The sequence below is a fragment of the Chamaea fasciata genome, unplaced genomic scaffold (genome assembly GCF_029207755.1).
Source record: "Chamaea fasciata isolate MVZ Bird 193981 ecotype frontalis unplaced genomic scaffold, bChaFas1.0.hap1 SCAF_8, whole genome shotgun sequence".
NCBI classification, from domain to species: Eukaryota; Metazoa; Chordata; class Aves; order Passeriformes; family Sylviidae; genus Chamaea; species Chamaea fasciata.
This window is the reverse complement of record NW_027094093.1, coordinates 23176760-23200286: the sequence shown is the minus strand read 5'-3', so window position 1 is coordinate 23200286 and position 23527 is coordinate 23176760. Positions and strand designations below refer to the sequence as shown.

Below are 23527 nucleotides of genomic sequence, written 5' to 3'. Positions count from 1 at the left end.
ACCCTTTGACTCTGGTGCTTGACGCATTAAGAACAAGCCCCTATTTCACCAGCCTCACATTAAACTGGGGAGTGTGACCTCTGAGACACTGCAAACTGAAGTCCTTGTGCCCAGAATGAAGGTACTTGTTGGGCTGGGGTCAGGCACCACTGTTGCAGCATTTTTGCACAGCACAGCTCAGCCTATGCCTGGGCTGCAGGGCAGGGATTGTGCAGGGCAGGGATTGCCCTGGAAGGCCAGGCCTGGGGCTGGTGTCACACACCCCATGGACAGGCGCAACTGTGCTTGTCAGCATCCGGCCATAGGCGTCAGAGCCCTCCAGCTTCCCCTGTGAGGTTGCCCTGGGTGTTCCCACACTCTTACCCTGTTCTTAAGCTTGCAAAACCCAAATGCCTGCAGAGGCATCATCCTTTCAGCCTGGGGCAGAGAAAAAAACACATCATCCGGGAAAGGAAGACAGTGGACAAAGGGTGCTGCCCACCCTCATCCCTTTCCACATCAGCTGAGACTGACAGAGCATAGTGGGCAGGAAGGATGTACAGCCCAGCAGTCTTGTGGGGTCTGGCTCAAAGATCAGCTTTGCAGAGGAAACAGGGGCACTGTCACCAACCGCGAAAACCAGGATCAGCCCCAAACCACTGAGTCTGTGGGGCAGAACCATGGAAGGGCAGCTGCACAGCCCGGCAAGAGCAAGGGGAGCTGGTAAAAGAAGAGATAGTGGTTGAGGAGGAGGGATAAGAAGAACATCCACTTCTTGGACAAGTGCTGCAGCTCAGGAGGGACTTGTGCAAGCACTCCTTTCTCCCTCTTCAGGCATAGTCCTGCAAGAGAGGCACCCTCTGAGATGCCAGTGCCAGACCCTGCCTTGGCTACCAGACACAGAGTGCAGGGAGGGTGCAGGGCCCAGTCTGGTTCTTGATTGCAACCTCAGTTTCTGCTCTGATCAACACAGCAGGATGGGCTGGGCCCTGCTCTGACTGCCTCTGCTTCTGGGGACAGTGGCAGTAAGGCAGATGGTGGGGCTGGGCGCCCTGGGTGTGTTTCTTGCCGGGTGACATGGACAATGCCTGGCTGGTGCTTGGCAGCAGGGCGAGGGAGCCAGCTCCACCTTCTCCAAGCAGGGCTGAGCAGGCAGCACTGAAGGTAGCAGCACCGCAGGTAGGCAGCATGCATCCCTGGCAGCGAACATACTCTTCCCAGATTAAACAACTTGTCTGGCACTGGGACAGGGAGCAGATAACTCTGTTAGGGACTGTTTGTCCTGATACAGGACAGCTCCATAACTAGCTTAATACTTTTCTTCTGATAACAGGCAGAGGTACACTCCATCGCAAAAGCACAAAGGGCAATGACCATGCCCTCCAACAGAGGCTGAGCAAAGGCTGAGATGGCTTTGAAATAAAGTTTCCTCTGCTTTTATCCCCCCCACTTGATTATGCAGCACAGTGGGGGCAGTGGAGATTACACAGCACAGCCCCTGCTCACCTCTCTCATGCTATGGTGTCCTTCACAGTTCCTAGGTGCTGACTTCTGCCAGCACCAGGCACGGCACTTGAGACCAGCCTGTTCTTCCCTTGCCTGCCAAACTGGAGGGCAGCCCATAGGGAAGGGTTTTATACAGGCCCTGGACACTGCTCTGTATGCTGGGTAAGGATCACTGGCACCTTGGAGGGATGAAGCTGGCCAGACAGGTCCATGACCCATGAGGAACACGTGCCCTTTGCTGCTACATCTCATGTCCCCTGGAGATGAGGCCAGCAGGGATATTCTGCTAGAAGTAAATGACCAGTTACTCCAGTCACTAGGCTTTGCTAGTTTGACATAGTGCAAGGGAGCTGACAGTTAACCCACAATCTATGTATGCTTAAGGCAGTACTGCTTTAGAAGGCAGAGAGATGCAGCAGGAAGCACTGAAATAGCCAAACTCATGACTGAAGGCATAATTTTCATTGGTAACAGCAGAGTAAAGCAGGGCTGGTATGTGCCCGTGAAAAAGTGGTGGTAGGTTCAGGCTCATAGCAATGGCCCACCTGAGCCCATGGCTGCCTGCAGCGTGTCTCTAGAGCCCTATGGCCACCCCAGCCTGGGAATCCTTTCAGCTACATATATCTTGAGAAGAGACTGCTACAGGCAAGCACAGGCAGGGAAACAGAGGTTCAGACCAGCCTTGCTCTGTGCTAGCAGCTGAGTGCTGGAGCTAAGTGCACCCAGAAAAGGAGAAGGGGCAAACTCCAGATTGTTTAAGAGCAAGCTGGGGGACTGCATAATCAAAACTGAGACAGGCAGAAGATAGCTGCAGCTGGTTCAACATATATTCCACCTTTCTGCAAACCCCAGCTGTCCTATACAGCCCCAGTTCCTGCACCGCCATCAACGGGATGCCTGCAGTGCTGGATGGTGGAGGTGTCAGGGGAGCCCTTGCACACACCCAGCTGATGCAAGGAGACCAGTTAATGTAATCACTGCACCAGGTGCAGGAGGCCCTACAGCAAAGCATTTGTGATCATGGAGTAACCAAAAAGGGCTTAATCTGTAATAACCAGGAGAAAATGCTAAGCAAAAACAAAGCAAGTGTTTCATGAAGAGGTAGGAGACAGGTTGCGGCAGTGTATGTGAGCTTTTCCATCAGTGCAGCAGCCAAAGGAATGCAGAAAAGCAGGGAGCTGTTTACAGGACCAAGAGGCTGGTGCTGAGCTGGGACTACAGACCACCACAGACATGGCAAAGAAGAGAAGCAAATGAGTAGTCACCTCTGAAATAAAAAGCGGGAAGAGCTTGAGAATAGCTGTGGACAAGCACACAACCAAAACATTTGGTTCTGGCAGTCCACACTTGTTAGGCCCCTCAACACATACCTAGATACTGGAGTAGCAAAGACGCAGCTTGGCTAGGATCACAAAAGCAAGTTCCAGGGATGAGTTTCCTCAGGGAATCAGCTTGAGCAGAAGAGACATCAATGGGATGGTCCAGTAACTCCAAATTTGATTCTTGCCCTTTGTGAAAAACGCAACTACAGAAGGTGAAGACAGAACTTACACAAGCCCCTTAAATGGCAAGATGAAGACATAAAACCCTACTGGTGTTTACTGGCTCAACTCTCTCAGAGTCCTTTCCTCAGACAAAGCTGGGGACTGAGCTCACTCCCACTTAAAATCTGAGAAAGTGGGATGAATTGTGACATCTGCCTCCAGACAGTACAGACCTTGGCAATCAAGTCTGTAGAAGGCTAGATAAAAATATTGGCCACTGTGGGCTTTCAGCAACTCAAATGCCTCTGGAAGTGACAGAAGAACCTCCAATAGTACAGTGACCCCATGAAAGAGTGGCCTTCAGACCCAGGATGGAAACTGAACTCCGCGCTCTCCTAAGGGTATAAGGATGGCATAGATGGCTTGAAGCAGGAAGGGAAACTTTATTGCATCTTTTTAGAGAAGCAGCAGGATGCAGTGGGGCCAAGTCCCTGCTGTTTTTTCAATGACAGAAACTGAAGCTACAGACACCAACTTTGGGCACGTGGAAAGTTTAAATGTCATGGGGACTAATGTGAATAGCTGCCATATTCAATATCCAAAGAAAACAGGCATCAGGTCACTGAATGTCAAATGCACATCTTTATAAAAATCAAGATTATGTTGACAGGTTTGTCACTAAGGATTGAGGAGTCAGAAAACTTGCCCTGAAGCAGTGGCCTGAACATGCACAGGAAAACAGAGATGGTGTTCTGGGAAAAGCTACCATCAATAAAGATCCCTACTTGCGTTATCAGATCCCACCTATCAGCACCTTAATGTAACAGGTCCATTTCTGCCCACCCCACAGGGAGCTTCAACTGCATCAAAACACCACATGCAGTATCCATCTTTGCTCTTCAATGGGCAGGGGAAGAGACTATGACATAGCAAAGTCGTGGCCAAGCAGCAGCATTTTTTTGAGCTGCCTTTAACTTTGTGCAGGAGAGGTTGAGACAAGGTAAAGCCTCATATGAGCCCAGAGGCAGGCACTCCCACCTCCACAGCCACACCAACAACAGCTCCTGAGAGAGGCAAGCCTCTGAGGGCCTGTGCAGCCAGTAAGCAGCATGCTGGCACTGTAAGACCACAGGATGCCCACCTGAGGGCAACTCTCAAGGGAGTGCACCACAACCTGTACCTGGTGTCAATCTAACTTGTTAAAACCTTGTTCCTTTGCTGCTCCTTGGAAGCCAGGAAGGTGGAGAATATTAGCCTAGCAGCCCATTTGCACCCACCCTGAAACAGGGAGGGGAGAATGGCTCGAACCCAGTGCAATGTTAGGGAACCCTTGAGGCAGCAGCAAAGCTAGTATGGAAGCCCTTAGACATTACAGCAGTGCAAAAGAATGAAACAAGGAAAACATGACAATTCAATAAATATAAGCTTTTATTACAATAGAAAATAGTAAAACTCATGTTAAAATAGACTCTTGCTTTTGGACTGCTCAGAAAAAGCCTAAGCCTTGCTTATCCCTGCTGGTGCCCATAAAGGTCCTGACCCCTAAGCAATGAGCAACACATTTCTGTGCCGAGAACCTCGAGGCTCCTTCCTCCCGGTGACAGTGAAAGACTAGAGCAGCAGACTGAGCCATGCCCCACCAGGCAGACAGGTAAGGGGTCTCTGTGGGGTTGTATACAACATGCTTCCTCCCCTTGTGCAATCAGGCTCCTGTTTGAAGCAGGTAGCTTTAGGGAAACCACAGACAAGAAGGAGGGAGAGGAAAAAAAAGTCATCAGCATATGATGATAGCCATCCTGAGACAGCTAAGGCAGCAGCAAATACATCTGCCAGAAATGGCACCTGACTGCCTTTGGGTGGTTCACGCACTATTACAAGGAACACTCTCCACCTTCTCCTTCTGTGGCCAGTCCAGTGCAAATAAATGACTCTGCAGTCTGAACCATCATGTGCTCCCCTCTTACTCACCAGAAAGGGCCAGGGGCAAGAGTAGAGTGGAAAGCAGAGGCCACAGAACAGCAAGGTCAGTTGAGAGTGGGAGACACTTGTGCACCATTGCTGGCACAGCAGCACTTGACTCCAAGTCCCACCTGCTGCAGCCACCAGGCTCACTCCAGTGCCTCATACACAGCCTTCCGGAGCTCAATTGAGAACATCTCCTCCCAGGGCCCACGGATCCACTCCACCAGCTCTACCAGGAGCTCAGGGCACTCTGTGCGGATGTGCCAGGTGCTCTCCAGCTTCAGTACCTGGCAGGGAGAAAAGGGAAGGAGGTGAACGAGCAGACTGGCCTGACAGGCACTGATCAGCCCTGAGCCACCATCCCCCAGCACAGCTGTCAGCTCCTCCTAATTCCTCTGTGACCTCCTCCTCCCTCTCTGTGCCAGCAGTCAAGTGTCCCTTGCATGACTTTCCACTGTGCTCCCCTGGGTCTGTGGTACAAGGCCCTAGGTTAGGATGGGAGATGACAGCCCCAAGACACTCTTGCAGGAACAGGATCTGAGCACAGTCAGCCCCCAGCATCTTGACCCCATGACTACCTCCCAGTTACCTCATCGTAAAGCATCAGCTTGATGTCACAAGGACAGAGGCGATAGGTTATGATATTGCTAATACTGGTGATTGGCTGCTTCTCCTTCAACTGGATGTTGCTCCTAGGAGGCATTTCTGCCTCATGGTCTTCATCCAAGGAGGGCTGCACCTGCCATTGGTGATTCTCCTCCAGCAGAAATAGCATGCTTCGGGTACTCAGCAGGGTCACAGGGAAAGCAGATGCCCCTAAAAGGATATGAGGGAATAAGAAAAGCTTTGCTGAGAGCCTGAGTCACCACAGAACCAGCTTTGCTCTCCATTCCTTCCCTAGGGAAATCCTTTACAGCAGCAGTAACTTGGGTGAACAACCTTATCCAGCTTCCTGACTGGCAGAGAGGACCAGGGTACTGAAACGTGGCTGGGCTTGACCAGCTTATCCAAGCTTGTTGCAGGAGCATGCATATGAAAGACCACTGCCCAGCAAAGCTTGTCCAGCCTATGACCTCAAGTGAGGCAGGAAAAGTCACTTGAGTCCTTTGACCTCTTAAACAACATTTTACTACTCCTCAGTCAAAATTTGGCATCTGCAGCTCAAAGGCTGCCTTTTTTGGCCTGAATTTATCTGGCTGCAAGATATCTGATGGGTGAAGCAGAGAGCACACATATAAAGTTTAATACCCAGCTGGGATGCGTCGTAAGTATGACACGACAGAAAGTAGTTTTGAACTTTAGGGAACATAAATATAATCCAGCTATTTTAGTGGATGCAAATTAAAAGCACTAGAACTTGGGAATAAGTTAGATGCACAGTAATAGGGAAACATCAGCAAAACTGGCTGAGGTCACAGGGGATCACAAGCTGATGTAGCAGTATGTTGCTTTTCTCATCACATCTCTTGGGAATTAGTAAGACAATCATAAATGGGATGTTTAATTAATCCTGTCTACTTGGTAATGAGATCTCAGCTGGAACTGTGTCCAGTTTTGGGCACCATACTCTAAAAGAGGAGAAAACTCTTTTCTTACTCTAAAAGAGTAGGAAAAACACACTGTAAGTTCTCCCTCCCACATACTATTTGTTCAGCTTGAGAATACCAATAAATGTACTTCCCACAGATTCCTTCTGATCCTCTCTCTCATACCTCCCCAATGGTCAGTGGTCCCCAGGGATGCAAAAGCTGTAACAAATTGGTCAGAATGTGATTAAGAGCTAGGTTGCTTTTCTCAGTGTCCCAAGCTGAGATGACACCGGAATTGTTCACTGAAGTGTTCAAATCCCAAGTTTAACACATTTGTCCCTCAGCAAGGCCTGGAACAAAACCTGAAGGGCTCCAGCAGGCTCCTCCCATATTATCATCTCAGGTTCTGAGCACCTACTTCTGTTTTCCCAAATGAAGGAGCCTTTCAGCAACTCACACAAACCAGCTGGTTTTATGACTCCTCATCTTTCCCTCGGATCAGGGCAACGATCCAGCCCTCAGATAATCTCTAGCTTCTCAAGCTGTCAACAAAACTGGTGTGCAAGACCAGCTGCTCCCTAGAGCCTAGACTTCCATGTAGAAAAGGACTGGAAGATTCGCTGGATGTGCAGAAGTATGCTGCTATCCTACACAACCCAACACTAGAAAAGAGCCCTCACCCATGGCCCCAACTCATTTCACTGCTGGACAAAGAGCACAGCTCTTTCCCCCCAGACAGTAAGCCTGTGGGCAGACAGAACAACGTGTGGGACATCTGGCTACTGAGGTCTCCTGTACCTTGGATCAGGTAGGCCAGCAGGTAGAAGAAACACCTGTCATCTGCAGCTGCAGAATCTGTGGTCTTGGAGTCTAGCAGAGGCCTGGAGGAGATACAACAGTGGGCTGATAAGGAAGCACCCTGTTTCCAGTCTAGGTTTGATGTGAACTGGCTACTGTTCCCCGTCCTCTTGGAGAAGGGAAGGACCCTCTCTTCCAGATAATGCAAAGTTTTCCCTCTCCTGGTCCTCTGACTACCACATTGCCAGCTAGGAGCCAAATGCTTCTTGCAAGTAAGAAGACTGCCCTATGTCTCCCACTTTTTCTCCCTCAGTTATACCCTGCTCAGGCTCCTCCAGAAGAGCTGAAGTTGCCCTGCCTGGCTCAGTCCATGACACCCCTTTGCCTGTTCACCCTCTATGCAGCAGGAGAGGCTACCTTGAGACAGTTACCTTAAACCAGTGACATAGGCCTGGCTGCAACTCCAGCAGTGCCTCCTTCTGAGCTACCCTGTTTCCACCACCATGCTTCCCAGGGTCTGTTGGACAAGCAGACATCCCTTTCTACCTGAAATCCCAACTGCTCACAGGCTCTTACCATAGCCAATGTTGGGGATTCATTTCCACAGTGGGGATTTCCTTCACCTTACTCCTGTGCTTAGCAGGCAGTTCTTGCATGAGATCTAAAGAGGGGGAGAAGGCAGGTGTCTTTTATTGCAAACCCAAGGGCAGTACATAACAGTTCAGGACACTTCTCTATTGTTCAGAGAAGTGTTGCAAGTTATGCTGCCGGTGAGATTCTCTCCCAGCTTTTTTTTTCGGAGCTGTCAAGAATTTAATTCCCAACATACATCCAACAATAGCTGTCCTGATAGTTCCCCAAGAACAAATCTTTCAAATCCTCTCCCCCATCCCCCTACAGCTCTACTCTTACCTGTCAGGGTCTGCAGGAACTGGTCACAGCAGCTTTGGTTCCGGATCAGCAGATTGTACGAAGTTTTTGGGTTCTCAAACTCCAGTCGCAAGCTCTGGTGGCAAAGTCCCACTTCCAGATGAGAAATATCAGACAGGTAGTGAGAGTCATTCTTCTTCAGCCAGTCTGCAGGTTGTCCCCTAATCACAGAGCACAGCCCTCAGCTGCAGCAGGCTGCCCCATCTCCTCTCCCACATCAGACTGCAGCAGGGGGTTTGCCAGAAGAGCCTGTGCATGTCACCACCCCTCCACGGCAGCAAGGCTAGCACAGGCTGGCACCACCCAGCACTCACAGACTTGCTGCAGGGTCATCACCTGATAGCTCCAGTGACTTCCAGGACATAAATCTTGAGATCAGAAGCAACCAGGATTGAGAGGAACTCTCCTTGCCGGCCAAACTTCACCATGACTACCTAGAGCACACAGAGGGTGGGTCATAGCCTTGGCCTGCCCCTTGACAGCTCATTCACAGAAAAGCCAAACTCAAAACACTCTTCAGCTCCCTTCACACCCCACAGTCTCTGAAATGCCACCTCAGTGCAGAACTCACAGGGTGGCAAGAGGGACAGCTGAAGAGTTGTAGGAGTGGTGCTGTGGGAGCTCACCTTGAGGAAGCACTGGAACTCCTCAGCATTCTCCTCAAAAACTTCCATGTCCAGGTACAGCTTCAGGCGATGATCCACTGACCGGAAGTCCCTCGTGTTCAGGATGCTGTTTACAGCTGAGGAGAGCAAGGGGCAGCAATGACACTGTCCACTGACCAGGGGCTGCCCAAGCATGCAGACATGCACCAGTGCAGCAGTGTCACCCCCTCTGCACACCTGCTTCCATCAAGTCCCTCCTCAAGACAAAGGGCCAAACACAGGGCTTTACAGGCCACAGGTCTCCATGCAGAGATAAAAGAGGACTTCATTGCTCCAACACTTGCTATTTTTTTGGATATACAAAGCTTTTGTCTAAGCCAGCTTCAAACTGTGCTTGGCAGTTTAGTCACAGGAGGACACTGCTTTGCTGCTGGATTTGGCAGGAGGGCAAATCTTTATCACAAAGCCAGAAAGATATTTCTTATTTCAGCTGGTGTCAGCTCAGGTCAACCTTTTAACTCTGACTTTGATTGTGGCAAGGTTAAAGGGGCCCGAGGAAGACACCAATAAAACTTAAAAGAGTATAATTAGGTTTGTCATGAAATTGGATAACCAAATAATTCATACAACAGCCACAGTACTGCCCAAGAGTTCACACTTCCCAGCAGAGCCTGTTCTCCACCAGAAACACTACACTAATCAATTGCTCCTCAGCAGGAACTTTCCACAGGCTCAGTTTTAAATTGGGACCTTGCAATTTGAGTCCAGAAAAGAGACTGCTTTATTTCTTATACTGCAACTGTACAAAACTCAACATAGCAATCCTAAAACTGTGATTCTACACTGACTCCTCTTCTGAGGCACAGCAGTCTTGAAGGACTGGGGGAGACCTCAACAGATGAAGAAACCAATAGGTTTGCAAATCAGAACTACACTCAGCTGCAGTAGAGTCACATGCTGGGCTAAACCAGATAACCTCCACAGCTCCTTTTCAACTTGTTATTCTGTAAATCACAAGCTCATACCCAGGTAAAGGCTGTCTGCTACATCAGAAATCCAAGGTTCTTCATAAAAATCTTTTATGGACCTCCTGTCTTGCATGACAGTCCTCACACAGCCAGCATGCAGTCTCTTGGACAGGTTTTGTCATCTGAAGCTCACAAAAAAGTGAGGAAAGCACAAGCAACTGTAGATCCACAAACCAGAGCCTCCTACTAGCACACCAGCCTCAAACTGCACTTAAGCCAAAGAATAAATACAGAGAAATTGTGCATACTATTCTCCAAAGGTAATGCTCTAGCTGGCAGCTCATGGATGCCACAGGAAAACAGTGTGTCCATAACTGAGCAATCCAGCTTCCAGAACGAGAACCTATTACTCAGAGTCTAAGCAATAATAGGTATTAGGAGCTGACTCATTTTTCCTACCTTCAGGCATGAGGATTTAACAAAGAGTGGAATGAAAATCTCTGCTCATAAGGACCATATGTTTATGGCTGCTCATACTTGATGTCCCCCTTCCCTGTTAAACAGGAGGAAGTGTACCCAGCAAGCACCAGTGATAAAACCAGCAACAAGCTGTCAACACTCCTAAACCCTGCACAGCTTCCTCATACTCACAAGGACTGAGATTCCATGTTTCCTCGGCCTCAGAGTTCAAAGACAGCAGAGAAGGAGTGGGGCCCCGAGAAACACTGTAATGGTAGCTTCCCATCAGGCTGCCCCCGTTGGTGTCTGTCTGGCTGAGGGACAAGTACTGGCTCTTGACACCGTGCTCCTTTCCACAGTCCCCATCTGATCCATGGGAGGTGGGATGAAGAGTGCGATCAGGCTCAGTGCTCAGCTCCGGGGTCCTGGTGCTGTTGCTGGTGTCTAGCTCCGAGCTGTCCTCCCCACCAATGTAGAACTTCCTGCTCTCACTGGCCAGGACAGATGTTTCCTCTGGGCCCTCCTGCTGGCTGCCTCCCTCCAGCACAGAGTCTGACAGGTCCTCACTCGTGCTGTCGGCACCAGGCAGCAGAGGTGTGCTGGAGCACTTCTCTGAAGGCAGAATGACCACATGGTCACTGGAACAACTGGGACAGGCTATGAGCTCTCCAGCTGCTGCAGGACCTGTGAAAGATTTTGCCAGATATAAAGAAAAGCCGTAACAGCTCTCTCCAGCAAGATTTTACTTCCCCTCGCCTCCTCGGCAAACCATGAACCCCCCCCCCCCTTTAAAGGTAGAAAATAGTTACAGTCTGACTTGAGCAGCTTGTTGAGCAACTTGTTCAGAAGCATATCCTATGTACCTCCCCTCACAAACCAACCAGAAATTCTGGATCAGTGCCACATGAAATAGTTCAGCTCAGACTGAGGGTGCCCAATGTGTGCTGTGGTTGCAACTGAAATTGCATCAGGGCTTTGGCTCATGACTTTCCTCCACATCTGCAGTGCTCACATAACCTCTGAAGCCCAAGCTCATGACCAGTCAATCTAATCTTCCTGAGCCACCTCCATCCTCAGCATGCTGTGTCCCTTCCCCAGCTGTGCTCATCCCTTCTGACCTTGATTCCTGTTGCTCCCTTCACCCACACCAGAACAGACTCCCAGCTGGATCATGGGACTCCCATTACTCTGGCAGGGAGAAGACTCCCATTACTCTGGGCTGGAGAAATGTGCTGCAGCCAGGAGAGCACAGCATTTCTGTGTTCACTGCAGTACTTCAATCCCAGGATGCTTTGTCAAACAGCATCTTCTCAGCTAAGGCACTCCCCACTTTGAATATAAACTGAGCTTTGAAAAACACAGCAATCAGAAGATTCTTACTCAGGAGTAGCCACATTTCAGCTGAAATACCACATCTAGTTTTAAACAGCCAAAGAAAAATGTGGACAAATGCGAAAAAGTACAAAGACCTACAAGAAACTCAATGTATGAGATATGACTGACAAATAAATTATCTAGAGAGTTGAGTTTATTTAGTCTAGAGGACAGAAACCAGGAAAAGTTTCTGGGCAAAACAATGACCCTCAAGTACAAAGAAAGGAATAAATTGCTCTTCCAAAGCGGCAGCAAGACTGGGCTTAAGATCACAAACAGGGAGTCTTAGATTAGGGTTCTGGTTGTTTTTCTGATGTTTAACAGCCAAAGTTTAACCTGAAATACTGATGCAGATTCCCTGGAAGCCTCCATTAGCAAAAGCTCTTTAGAAGAAATAAAGTCTCTGTGGCAGAACTGACTACATGACCTTTAAGTCCTCTCCCAGACTTCTGTTTCCGGCACCCCTGTGTTCCCCCAGGCCATCCAGAACAGGAGTGCTGTTTGCTTAACCTTAAACCAGTGGCTTATCCCTGCTAGGAAACAAGGTAGGCTCTTCCCAGTCCAAGTAGGCCAAGTGAGAGTTCATCGCATAATAGGTTTTAAATTCCAGTACAGCCAACGCATCTCCTATACATTCCATGCTCTGTATCACAGCTGCCACTCTGGAAGTCTGCCTGGGCATTAATTAGCAAACATCCTTCTCCTGGGCACCACAGCTTACCTTGATCTGAGGCAACTAGGGTCTCCAGGATTTTGGTGTCTCCAAGCTCTGAAGGATAGGAACCTTGACACCAGGGGGCCAGGGACTGTGAAAACTCCTGCTTGCATTTCAGGCATTGTAGCTTCATGGATCCCTTCTCTTGGTCCTGATTTCTCTGATTCTCCTCAACAGCTGGGGACAACACTTCAAGGATACACTAAAAATAGCAGCACAGGAAAAAGGATGCTATCAGGTAGCTATGATTGTCCTAATAAAATCAAGCTTCTGACACCAGCAAGTCTTTTCACATGCCTCACTATAGCATTTCAGAGTGTTAGGGGTGCAAGAACATTTCCCAGCTGTGCAAGACTTGCCAAGGGCATGGAGCTTCACTGCAGAAGACCAAGACAACTTGTTCTTGCAGGTCTGTGCCTAATAGCTACATACTGACAGGCTCCCTCTGGAACTTTGATCTTAAAGGTCCCAAGTATTTGTGTCTTGTCTCCAACAACTTGTTTAAATGTTATTAAATGGTGTCTTGAGAGAAATGATTGAATTACAGACCAGAGTCCTTAAAGCAGCTGTGTGGACATAGCACTGATATTCACTGTCCAAGGGACCAAGCACAGGCCAGCACATCACTCAGCACCCACAAAACATAACACTGTGCATGCACAAGTTATGATCACCAGCTTGACTACAAACTTTTCATCCCAAGAGGGAGAAAACTGCAAGACTCTCTCCTTAGGAGCACTGTTTATGCTACAGGAGCTCCACTGCCCATGGCCATGCTCACAGGGCCCTCCATAGGTCATCTGTGCAAGAAGAAGAAATCCCAACAAGCCAGACATGGGCAGCAGGTGCTCATGTGCTCTGAGAACAGCAGCCCTATGCTGGCTGGAAGAATTCAGTGTCTTGCAGTAACACTGCCCCCTCCCCAAGCCTCCCCCACCTGCAGACACTGCTCTGGGCAGTCGTCAAGCACCACATATTTGCGCTTCTGCCGGTCCTTGCGAATGTAGCTGAAGTGCAAGGTGAGGACAGGAAAAACTCTCTCCAGGTCCTGCAGGAGACAGAAAACACCCATTCTAGGATGAGGGAGAAGCTTTCACAGAAATAAACAAACAAATATAAAACTAATAAGTGCTGACAACACTTGTGTTTAGTGCTTGAAAAATTGCATGAGTGCTTGAAACTTACAAGAATAACTTTCCAGGCCTAAAACAAAGCATTTCAAACAAAACACCTTTTCATGAAAGTATTTCAGAAGAATATCAACCCAAAAACATTCAAAAAGGCACAGGGGCAGGGTTTAAAAATGAGTTGGAGCTTTTACAGAAAACAGAATTAGAGAAACCTGTGAACATGTATACATGTTGTATACAGACCAAATGTTAAAATCCTACCACAAGGAAAAAGAGATTTCCAAACTCCCTTTCTAAAGAACCACAGAAGCCAAATAGGGCTGGTAATGCTAAATGTGCACCTAGAGCAGATGGCAAATTGCCCACTGAGCTGCCACAAACTTTTTAAACACCACACTAGGCTCTGTGCTGCTCTAGAAACAATGCAATCCACAGAGAGTCCTCCAAGGCCAGGGCGATATCCCAGTGAGGAATGGATGGGAAGGAGATCTCCATTTAATTTAAGTTCCTCTTGAGAAGTCTCTCATTCCTCCACACTGGAACAAGTCCAGCCGTTGTCTTTAAATTCCAGCTTTGGAATAGATTTGATGCTGGCTTCTGCTGCATTATCTCAGGTAGTCTAAGCAATACAGATGCCATTAGATACACATGCATTGTGTTGAAGAGATGCTCCATCAGGCTTTGCAGGAGCTAGGAAAAGACCTGCAGTATTCTCAACAGGAGCCCAAATCCAGAATGCTGCCATACACAGGGAGTAAGATGACAAAGGCTCACAGAGAAGCGTAACTCACCATCCTCTTCCAGGTCAACTCAGAGGTCTCCACATTCTTTAAGCATTTCAGCTCCAGCTTGTGGAGGACTCTGGCAGCCTTCAATTCCACCTCAATCACATGCTTAGCTGTGACTCGCAGAAAGATCCAGTCTGGCTCTGGGTCCCCTTCACCTTCTATTTGGCTCACTAGCACTGGCTGGCAAAGGTCCACTGCCAAACAAGACACAGTACAGGTCAGCACATGCAGCAGGCCTTCGGTCTTGCTGGATCCAAGTCCTTAACATTCCCACAATACTGGGCATCATGATACAGCTTCAGAGATAAATCACATTTTATTAATCTATCTTGTTGTCATCCAAGCCCTTAAACACAGCAGTGAAAAAATGTGTTTACCTTCTACCTTCTCCTCTTCTTCCTCTCCAAGCATTAGCTCATCTGCCTCCTCTTCTCCTTCCATAGGCTCATCCAGCTGTACTTCAGGCTCTTCTTCCTTTGGAGTGTCATCCAAAGGAGGAGAGGATCCTTCATGGGATACTTGGGGCTTTTCTTGCTCTGGATCAGAGCTCTCACTCTGCAAGTCCATTACAGCAGGTCTGCCTGTGATCTCATCTGCAGAACGGCTGCGGGACATGGCAGCTACTTGGTCATGCTCCTCCAGGTGCCTCTTGTACTGCAGCCAGTCAGCACCGAAGCGATCTCTGAAGCTGGCCAAGCGCTTCATCTCCTTCTGATGCTCTAGGACTAGACCTGCAGAGAGAAAACTTGGGAAGTATGAAAGTAGTCACCAGGCCAGGGTACTCCTCTTACTGTGGGCAATTTAGCTGCCATGTTATTAAGGAAGATGACAAGCCTCACCAGCAGAGAGAGGTAATGCCTGGGGCTCGTGTTCGGTGTCACTTGGCTCTGAAATACTTGCTCTGCGCACTTTGACTTTTCCCTGGAAAAAATAGGATAAAAGTAGTCGTGTGAAACTAGAGCAATGAAAACAGCACCTGATGAGAGGCTCTACCAAGCTGAAGGGTTTATAGCTGTTACAGTGTAGAGGCACACCACAAAACACTTGTCAGAGTACATGAAGATTCCTTCCTAACACACAGCAGTGTAGAGGCTCACTAACCACACAGTCAGTACCAGACCACATCTCACTGCAGGAGGCCTTCACATCAAGGCATCCCCTTCACCCAACATGCCAGGTTAAGAAGCTATGCAATCCCAGACCTTGTTTTTCTTTCGAGGGACCCTGACGGCCACATTCTCTGATGGGGACTGGCTGTCGCTGAAGTCTGCAGCACAGGAGCTCTCCAGTGTGCTGCGGTCCGGTGCAGTCTTCTCTGAGGTAGAAGTGTGGATGGATTGGGACACACTTTGCACAAGTCCTGGAAGGTGCTAAAGCAAGAAGAAGGGAGTATTGCCAGCTGAGTGCAAAGGGCAGACAATGTAACCAAGCCACAACTCAGGCTGACAGCTTTCTTACTCCTCACCCCAAGCTTTCACCATCTCAGTGAAAGCACTGAGAACAGATCCTGCCTGGTTGGTTGGATTGTTTATCACACCACTCTGATTTAACTCAATCTCTGCCTTTCTTAAAAATAGTAGATTGGAAACTGATAACTATTTTGCTGACATGTAGTTCAAGTGTCAAGTACCATACAGTACCTGAAGAGGAAAGAGGCAAGGCTCCAAGTACTGCAAGGGTACATAAGCCAGAATAAATTACACTGGCTAGTTCCAGCAATTATTAGGAATCAGCATGAACTGAGACAAAATGATCTGTGTCAAAGCCAAGGTAGCCCATGAAGGTTTAATAGGACACATGACAATGCAAAAACCTGTTAAGAGTTCCCAGTTCCAAAGCCAGTAAGATCAGTTTTTAACAATTATACTTACCATTAGGTCTGAGGAAGAGAGTGGCTCCCCGTCCAAGAAGAACTGTAATTAGAGACCCATTTGCAGTCAAATTCCATTTGGCTGGCACATACTCAGGACAACTTCTGCTGACTCCTATTCCCCTTCACGCCACCCTAGGGTTGGAATCCCTGGCAAAAAAACTGCAAAGAAACAACCCTGTTCCTGCCTATCCATCACTCCTTTAGCTGTAGCTACCTGACCTAATGGCATATAAGGCCAGAAGGGACCGTTGTGGTTTTCCTGTTTACAGACTTTGTAACTTCCAGAAACGTATCCAAGACAGTTCACGGAAGAAGTACAATAGATTATTCTACAACAACTCGAATTGTTTTGAAAGGTACTCACTTTCACCTCAAAGCCTGTGTTCTAGTTCTAGCCTGATTACACATAGCTTCCAGTAACTGGAGCTCACTGAAAGTTTTTTCAAGATGCAGTTTGAAAACAATGAATCCAGCCATTTGCCACTAACATGAAGGGCAGACTAGCTCTGGAACACCTTTGACCCTTAGCAAGTAAGTTTATTTTGCCAAATTGCCAGAACACTGGCTTTGCTGACTTCTTTATTTGAAATCAGATTACCAAGAACTGACCTAAGCACTGGAGTGTAAGGGAACAGTGATGACACCTGACTGAGAGCGGATTGAAGGAGACAAAGAGGTGGCTATGGCTGCCATACTTAGGAAAGGTGGGCCAAGACTGAGTTCCTTCTTTGCATAGTCCAGCTACATTGATACTATCTAGCATGAACAGAGTAAAGTTCCATCAGTGAGCAAAACTGAAGAAAGTAGAGAGTGAAGACATACTAAAATCTGAGGTGTTGCAAACCTGAGATCAGTATTCAACTCTGTGCTGGCTCGCACATCATGTAGAAATTAAAGGTTAAACTACTCTCCCACAGGTAAAACCAAACCAAACCAAACCAAACCAAACCAAACCAAACCAAAACAAGAAGCAACCCCAAAACAATGCCCAGTGTTACGCAGCTGGAATAAATCTGCAAGTTTCGTTTCCCTCATTTGCCCCTGAGAGTTAGAACACCCTATGCCTTCAAAAGCAGGGGCAGAAGGCAGGTGGCTAATACTCACATTGGAGAAGGCTGCCCTGGGAGACACATGGACAAGGGCTGCAGATCGGTGATTTTGATGGAACCATATTGGGTTTCCCTCCAAATGCAGCTGGGTGAGGGAAACAGACAAGTTGTTACTAGAAGCAATATTCTCTACCCCAGTCTATCTGGGCTCCATTCTGTCACTCTACTTCAAGAAATATCCTTTCAGTGGAACAGTTATCATGCCAGGAAAGGACTAGGCTTTTACAATGCTTCCTGAAATGAAATGTTGAAAGAACAGTCCTTTGCAGGCCCAGAGAAGCTGTAGATGCCCCACCCCTGGAGCTGTGCAAGGCCAGACTGGATGCAGGTTTGAGCAACCTGGTCTCGTGGGAGGTGTGTCCCTGCCTGCCCAAGATAGGAGGGATGGAAGTAGATCTTTAAGGTCCCTACCAACCTAAACCACTCTCTGATTCTATAATCTTCTTTCACAAGCACTATAGTCACTGCCATGCTCCTTCAGACTTCTCTGAACACACAAATCCACAACAGGATTATGGGACGATCTTTACTGAACTTGACAGTGTTAAAATCGGAAAAGATGAGCAAGGAAATGGGGATGAATATATGAAAAAAGGTTAGCTTGAGGAAAGGTCACTAAAAATGAAGGCAGAAACAGAGGCATCTGTCTAAGGTTCCCCCATGAGTTTCCTGCAATAAAATTAAATGCTCCAGAGTTGAACTTATCTTTCAAAACTCTCTGGTTACCATAAAGTCTCCACCTTCCACACCCTGACCATGAAATCTTTAATCTACCAACCCATCAGGGTTTATGCTTACTTTTTTTAAATAGTGCAGAGTGGACAATGGTGCCAGCTGGGCATGTTCTAGCAGCAGGTTATAGGCCAGATCCAGGTGCTGCAGATTCACAAGCTGTTCCACTCCTGTGAACAAAGCAAGAAGCCATCCGTAAGACATAACTTAGGAATCTCCCCCAAAACTGAACTCTTGTAAAAATAGCTGTGCCCAAGATTTCAAGTTCTGTTTATTCTCAAGGATGACACAAAGGCTTCAAATTCAGAAATGCTTCTCCCTTGTGGGCTCACCATTAATGCTGTCGAGCTCATTGTTGCGCAGGATCAGAGTCACCAGCTTGGATCGGCTGAAGATGCCAAGGTTTGGCACCTTGGACAGGAAGTTGTATGCCAGATTGAGGTATGCTAGCTCTGTAAGGGTCTGTTCAGAGAGAAGACCAGCATTGGATCAGTTGGGACCTTATTTCAAAGCCTGGCCCTGAACTCAAGACGGGCCACTAGCTTCTACCATTTTTTTCACCCCAACAAGGTCCACCAACAAGTGAGTTTCTTAAGACTGTTTCTGCAGGAAAAGTTCAATGTTCACATTGGGAGTGGTTTGTTTAGGGGCTCTCAGCATCATCTAAATGCTTTACAGAACTTGTCAGGACAATTCTCTTTACTTGCCAGCTTTGATGGAGCACAGGAAAGGACTGGACATCTTGCCTCAGCAAAACCAGTGAGCTACCAAAAGAAACCCTTTCTTACCATTGTAAAGATAATGGGGAATGATACCTTGTGAGCCCCATCAACTCCATGAAAAGCTATTTCATTGCTTTGCTTCAAAGAAGCAGATCTAGCCCAGAAAAGCATGGATTTCATTGCCCTTCCCCAGAAACACACATGCCACTGTGATAGACTACCCCTTTTCTAGAGTAACTGACTGGTTTCTGAGAGCAGGAATTAAATGCTACTGGAAGTTTGAACAAACTGAACAGTAAGCTTCTACAGCCCCATGCCTGGCTAGGTAATTCTCACCTGCTGCACAGACTAAAGCAAAGTCTTGGCCACAGTAGAGTGCCCACCCTGTGAGGGGCTGTACACAGAGTGCTCTGCATCAGTGCATTTACCACATGGCCATGCTGGACTGCCAAGTGACAACTAGAGCTAACTCTCTGTCTCAGAGGTGAGAAACACTGCCTTCTTTGCCTCGGTGGCACTCAGACTGCACATATAGCACAACAGTTTTCAGGCTGCAAGCACTAGCTCTAAGCCATATCACATCTGTGATTTTTTTTATTATACTTCACCTAGTAGGAATGTGATGTCAACGATTACAGAATTTTAGCAGTACCCTCTGCACAGGAGGAAACTCTGCTGGTCAGCCCAAAATACTCACCGTTAAATAGTGTTCACAATCCTGGATCTTGTTGTGACTCAAATCCAAGACCCTCAGAGCATTCAATAATTGCTGAGGGACAAAAAGACACTAGATCAGATCCTACAACTGTCTCTGTTACAGCATGAAAAGCCTCTCCTGCTGGGAGAGGCCAGCAAAATTAACACTGCCCTCTTCCTTCCACCCAGACCTAGCAGCATCTGTAACAGAGGGCCTGGCTCTTGGCTGTGATCATCTCCTCTCTTCTCTTCAGCCATGCAGGAAGGATGCCCTCACTCACCAGTGAGTCATCCAAGGCAGTGATGGAGTTATAGCTGAAGTTCACAGTCTGCAGTTCCAACCATGGGAGAGCACAGCTCAGATCTCCACCACATGCTGAAATTATTTCCTAGGAAGAAGAGAGAAGCCATTCCATGGTGAGTACTAGCTGTTATAGTAAAAGCAGATGAATACAGGAGAACAGTCTAGAAGGTGGCTGATATACTGTGCTTTACAGACCTTGTCTTGCTTAGAGAGGCAGTGACTTTTATGTCCCTAATTCATATTTATTTGGAGGTGGTGGGAATCCCACAGCCAGATATTTAAAAAGAAGGGGAGATGCTTATGTTTCCTACACTGAAGTGGCAACAGTTAACCAAATCTGTTAGATTTCTTAGGCTCAGAACACTATGCACAAAGATCCATGCTAACAAAAATAATTTTCAGACATCCCTCAAACAAAAGCAAGATACACAGTTGTATCCTGACAGATAAAAAAAGCTCTCAAAGCACTTCCTACCATCAGTCCCTGTTCTCCAGCAGGTGCCTGCTTCTGCGTCCCAGAGAGAAGCCCAGAGGCCCATGGCCAGCACAGCCCATGCTACTCAGTTCTCCATGGCTGGATCTTGCCTTCATATCTCAGAAATGTGCTGGACAGACACTGGGGTACAGCATTTCCTCTGACAATAAGCTCTAAAAAGGTTGCTGAGGTACAATGAAATAAACCTTGATAGGCCTTGAATGTGGAAACAGACAGATACACAGAGCTGTCAGACCTAGCTGACACAAATGTTATTTAGAGCCAGAAATTCTCAAGAAGCTAAAGAAAAGACTACAGAGCACATGTGCTTGCAAGCAGGGAATCCTTCAACTTTGCTTGAGACAGAAGTAGGACCCCAGAACAGGGAAGGAAGATGAAGCCATACACAACATGAATGAATAAAAGGGCTGACACTGTCTTCCCTGTATGAAGAGCTGTAGGATCAAGACAGCCTTCCTCTTGCAATTTACCCCATGAACTGTGTAGAGACACTCACCTCCAGTGTACTGATACATTTGCAACATGTTAGAGATTCCAGCTGAGAATAGACAAATCGCAGCCCCCGGAGGCAGTGTGGAGGGACAGACCTTAACTGCAGCAGGGACGAGAAAGTAAGAACAACACACATCAAAGTATTACAGTGGAGGAGCAGATCCAAGTTTTACCCCAAGCAAGTACTGCAGGAGTTTAATCTTAGTCTTCTAGGGAAGCCAGAAAAGCCTACCCAGTTTTTAGGAGTAGAGGCATTCTGCAACCACAAAACTAGTCAAGAAAACCCAAACAGCAAGACTCAAAACCACTCTTGCCATCTATACTTACTTCCAGATGCCGGAGGGACTTGAAAGGGAAGATCTTCACAGCAGATTGCAAAACACAGTTTGGAACATGAACGAGCTAGAGAAATGAGAAAAGAAGTCTTATGACAAGCTTGGTTTTTGCTGCATTACCACGTTCCTGATGCACCAACTGCAGCACCTTGAACAGGCTGTCCCTCCAGCTTGGGTGACCCCTTAAAAGCTCTCTCCCAGCGCCGGTAGTGGCACTGTCTCCACGGATCCACACTACAATAGAGGTCACAGAGAATAGCATGGTAACAAGTGTGATCTGCCAGCCCACAGAATTCCTCTTCATCTCCCCTGCTCACATGGCTTCACCACTTTCAGGACCACTAGGAGGTCTGACAGCTGGATCCCTCATCAGCCACAACCAGCAAATCTACTAAAGACAAAACTAACTGCTGGAGGTATGTTTATCAAGCGACTGAGTAGAACTAGCACACTGGTGGGAGGTGTGCACGTGCATTTCACCACAAGAGGCCAAATAATGCAAATCACAAGCAGATACAATGGAAAACAGAGCTGGTCTCCAAAGCACTATAAGTGTTAGACTGAGGTGCCTGCAAACCTTCTCTTTGCATTCTGTAGTACAGCCACAGGCCCTTTCAGCACAGTTAGGCTGTGTTCATGTACTATAAAGAAGCTTACTAAAACCACCTTCTTATGCTTTCTAAGGACAGTGCATAAACAGTATTTGTGGCTGCTATTGGAAATGAGTAATGAAGTAGTTACCACTTTCACTGCAGACAGCAAAGCACAACCAGAAAGACCATCTCTGCCAGTTACATATATATTCATGCAGAAGTGACTCATCAGGTGCAGAACAGACATCCCAAGACCTCATCACCACTACTGCTTCCACAGCTACCGCCCTGCCAGGAATTAATCACTGCCCACTGCCTGCCAGCACTAATGCTGCATGTTGAACAAGAGCATTTGTAAGGGGAGCTTGCACTGGCAAGCTCTAATGATCAGTTTCAGCAAAGTTTATTACAGACACCGTTCTTGCTGTGTGTCTTGATCATCTCCTCTCCCTCCACTGTCTTAAAAATCTGTCAGGCTGATATAAATTATTAACTTCTTCAAGTAAACCAGTTACCAGACATTAATGGGCAGCTTCCCCTTCTTTATAGGCTTGTTGCAGAGAGAGCACATTTTCTAGTGAACAGGAGCACTCACCACAACATCCTCCTGATTGCAGTGTGCCTCCCTGCCTCCTCCTGCAGAGAGACCCATGTTTCTCCACAGATTCTGGGCCCCACTCCCACCTCCCCAGTCACTACACTGTTACAAAATCCTCCCTACAACATTCTGATACCACTCCACTCTCACAGGGAAAACACGTTTTTAAAGACATCACAGATTTCAGTGCTCAGCTGCAATACCATTTGAGCCCCGCTGTGGAACCTGAAACAGCTGCTAATACCTCTTCTCCTTTCAGGCTCCTTTCACCTCTACTACCCCCCCATAGCACGCCCCAGTGCCGAGTAGAATCATGCGCAGCATCGTAGCATATACCACCTTTCAAAAACCCTTCTGAATAATTCCTTGATCTGTAGTTATATCTTTATTACAGCCTCTTTACTACAGCCTTTACTGTTAAAATTAATGAGGATACGTTAGTAAAAATATCCCGTGCTGTGAAACCGATGAACCAGAACCACTGCCCAGGCTGCTGAAGTAAGGAGCAGCCTCAGAGTGTACAACATCTGACCCCTCTGCTCAAGTTCCCCAGCTCTGCTGCCTTTGGCAGATCAATCATCACTCCGTGAGCACTCGGCTGTGCTCAGGTGCCAGATACTGCCTGAATTGCTCAAGCACTTCAAGAAAAAATAATTTGTCCGACAATGACAACACCTTACCAAGGTCAGAACATAATTAACTCCTGCTGCCCCTGTTTTCAACTCCGAGAAACCTTCTGCAAAGTTGCATGGCTGATTCTAGGTAAGCAGCTATAGACTATCGTGCTGAGGGACGACACCATGCAAGAGCCCTGTGAGAGCCATCTGACCCATGGAGCCTGCTGGTCAGACGGGAGCAATGGACACCACAGAAGGCTGCTCTGAACCTGTGCCTGCCACCTCCACTGGCCCGCCGTGCAGCATCCCCAGTCCCTGTGCGTATGGACCTTCAGAGAGTGAGTCTTCTGCAGGACGTCGAAGAGGAACTGCGCCTGGAGGATGGCGGCTGTCTCGGCGGGGTGCGAGGGCAGTGCCACGAAGCCCCGGTTCTGGTTGCGGGAGCCCAAGTGCTGCTCGAAGACCTGCGTGAGGTGCTGCAGGGTGGAGGTGAGCAGCGTCAGCGTGCTGGAGCCGTCCAGGACGAGGTCCCCTGCAGGAAAGGAGAAGGACGGGCCAGGCCGTGAGTGTCCACACACCGGGGACACCGACACGACCCGGCCCGACGAGGCCCGCGGCGGCCGCCACTCACCGGCGTCCTGCAGCAGCCGCGCCAGGCCGCGCACCAGCGTCTCCGCCGCCGCCATCTGCAGCGGGGAGCCGAGGCGACCCCGGCCCGGCCCGGTTCGGCACG

General features: G+C 48.1%; 2 protein-coding genes across 5 annotated transcripts in view; both read right to left on the bottom strand.

Moving 5' to 3' along the window:
• Positions 1 to 5116, bottom strand: part of LOC136293373 (gap junction gamma-1 protein-like) — an 11609-nt gene extending 6493 nt beyond the window's left edge. The window contains exon 1 of the mRNA XM_066190090.1: positions 5060 to 5116. The gene's annotated coding sequence lies outside the window, so the exon portion shown is untranslated. The remainder of the gene's footprint in view (positions 1 to 5059) is intronic.
• The window catches only part of STK11IP (serine/threonine kinase 11 interacting protein), a 27776-nt gene extending 4249 nt beyond the window's left edge, over positions 1 to 23527 (bottom strand). The window contains exons 1-24 of one of the 4 annotated variants that reach the window (XM_066190086.1): positions 23426 to 23524; positions 23124 to 23326; positions 20979 to 21053; positions 20656 to 20751; positions 19641 to 19748; positions 19361 to 19432; positions 18274 to 18403; positions 18008 to 18111; positions 17205 to 17294; positions 16099 to 16140; positions 15430 to 15597; positions 15067 to 15148; positions 14605 to 14958; positions 14231 to 14421; positions 13247 to 13357; positions 12316 to 12511; positions 10413 to 10904; positions 8815 to 8930; positions 8525 to 8622; positions 8171 to 8349; positions 7835 to 7919; positions 7259 to 7341; positions 5521 to 5747; positions 5060 to 5218 (exon numbers count right to left, since the gene is read on the bottom strand). In XM_066190086.1, the coding sequence (XP_066046183.1) occupies positions 5078 to 5218; positions 5521 to 5747; positions 7259 to 7341; positions 7835 to 7919; positions 8171 to 8349; positions 8525 to 8622; positions 8815 to 8930; positions 10413 to 10904; positions 12316 to 12511; positions 13247 to 13357; positions 14231 to 14421; positions 14605 to 14958; positions 15067 to 15148; positions 15430 to 15597; positions 16099 to 16140; positions 17205 to 17294; positions 18008 to 18111; positions 18274 to 18403; positions 19361 to 19432; positions 19641 to 19748; positions 20656 to 20751; positions 20979 to 21053; positions 23124 to 23326; positions 23426 to 23480 (3498 nt within the window). In that variant the 5' untranslated portion in view covers positions 23481 to 23524 and the 3' untranslated portion in view covers positions 5060 to 5077. The other 3 variants (XM_066190085.1, XM_066190087.1, XM_066190088.1) reach the window with 3 other exon arrangements.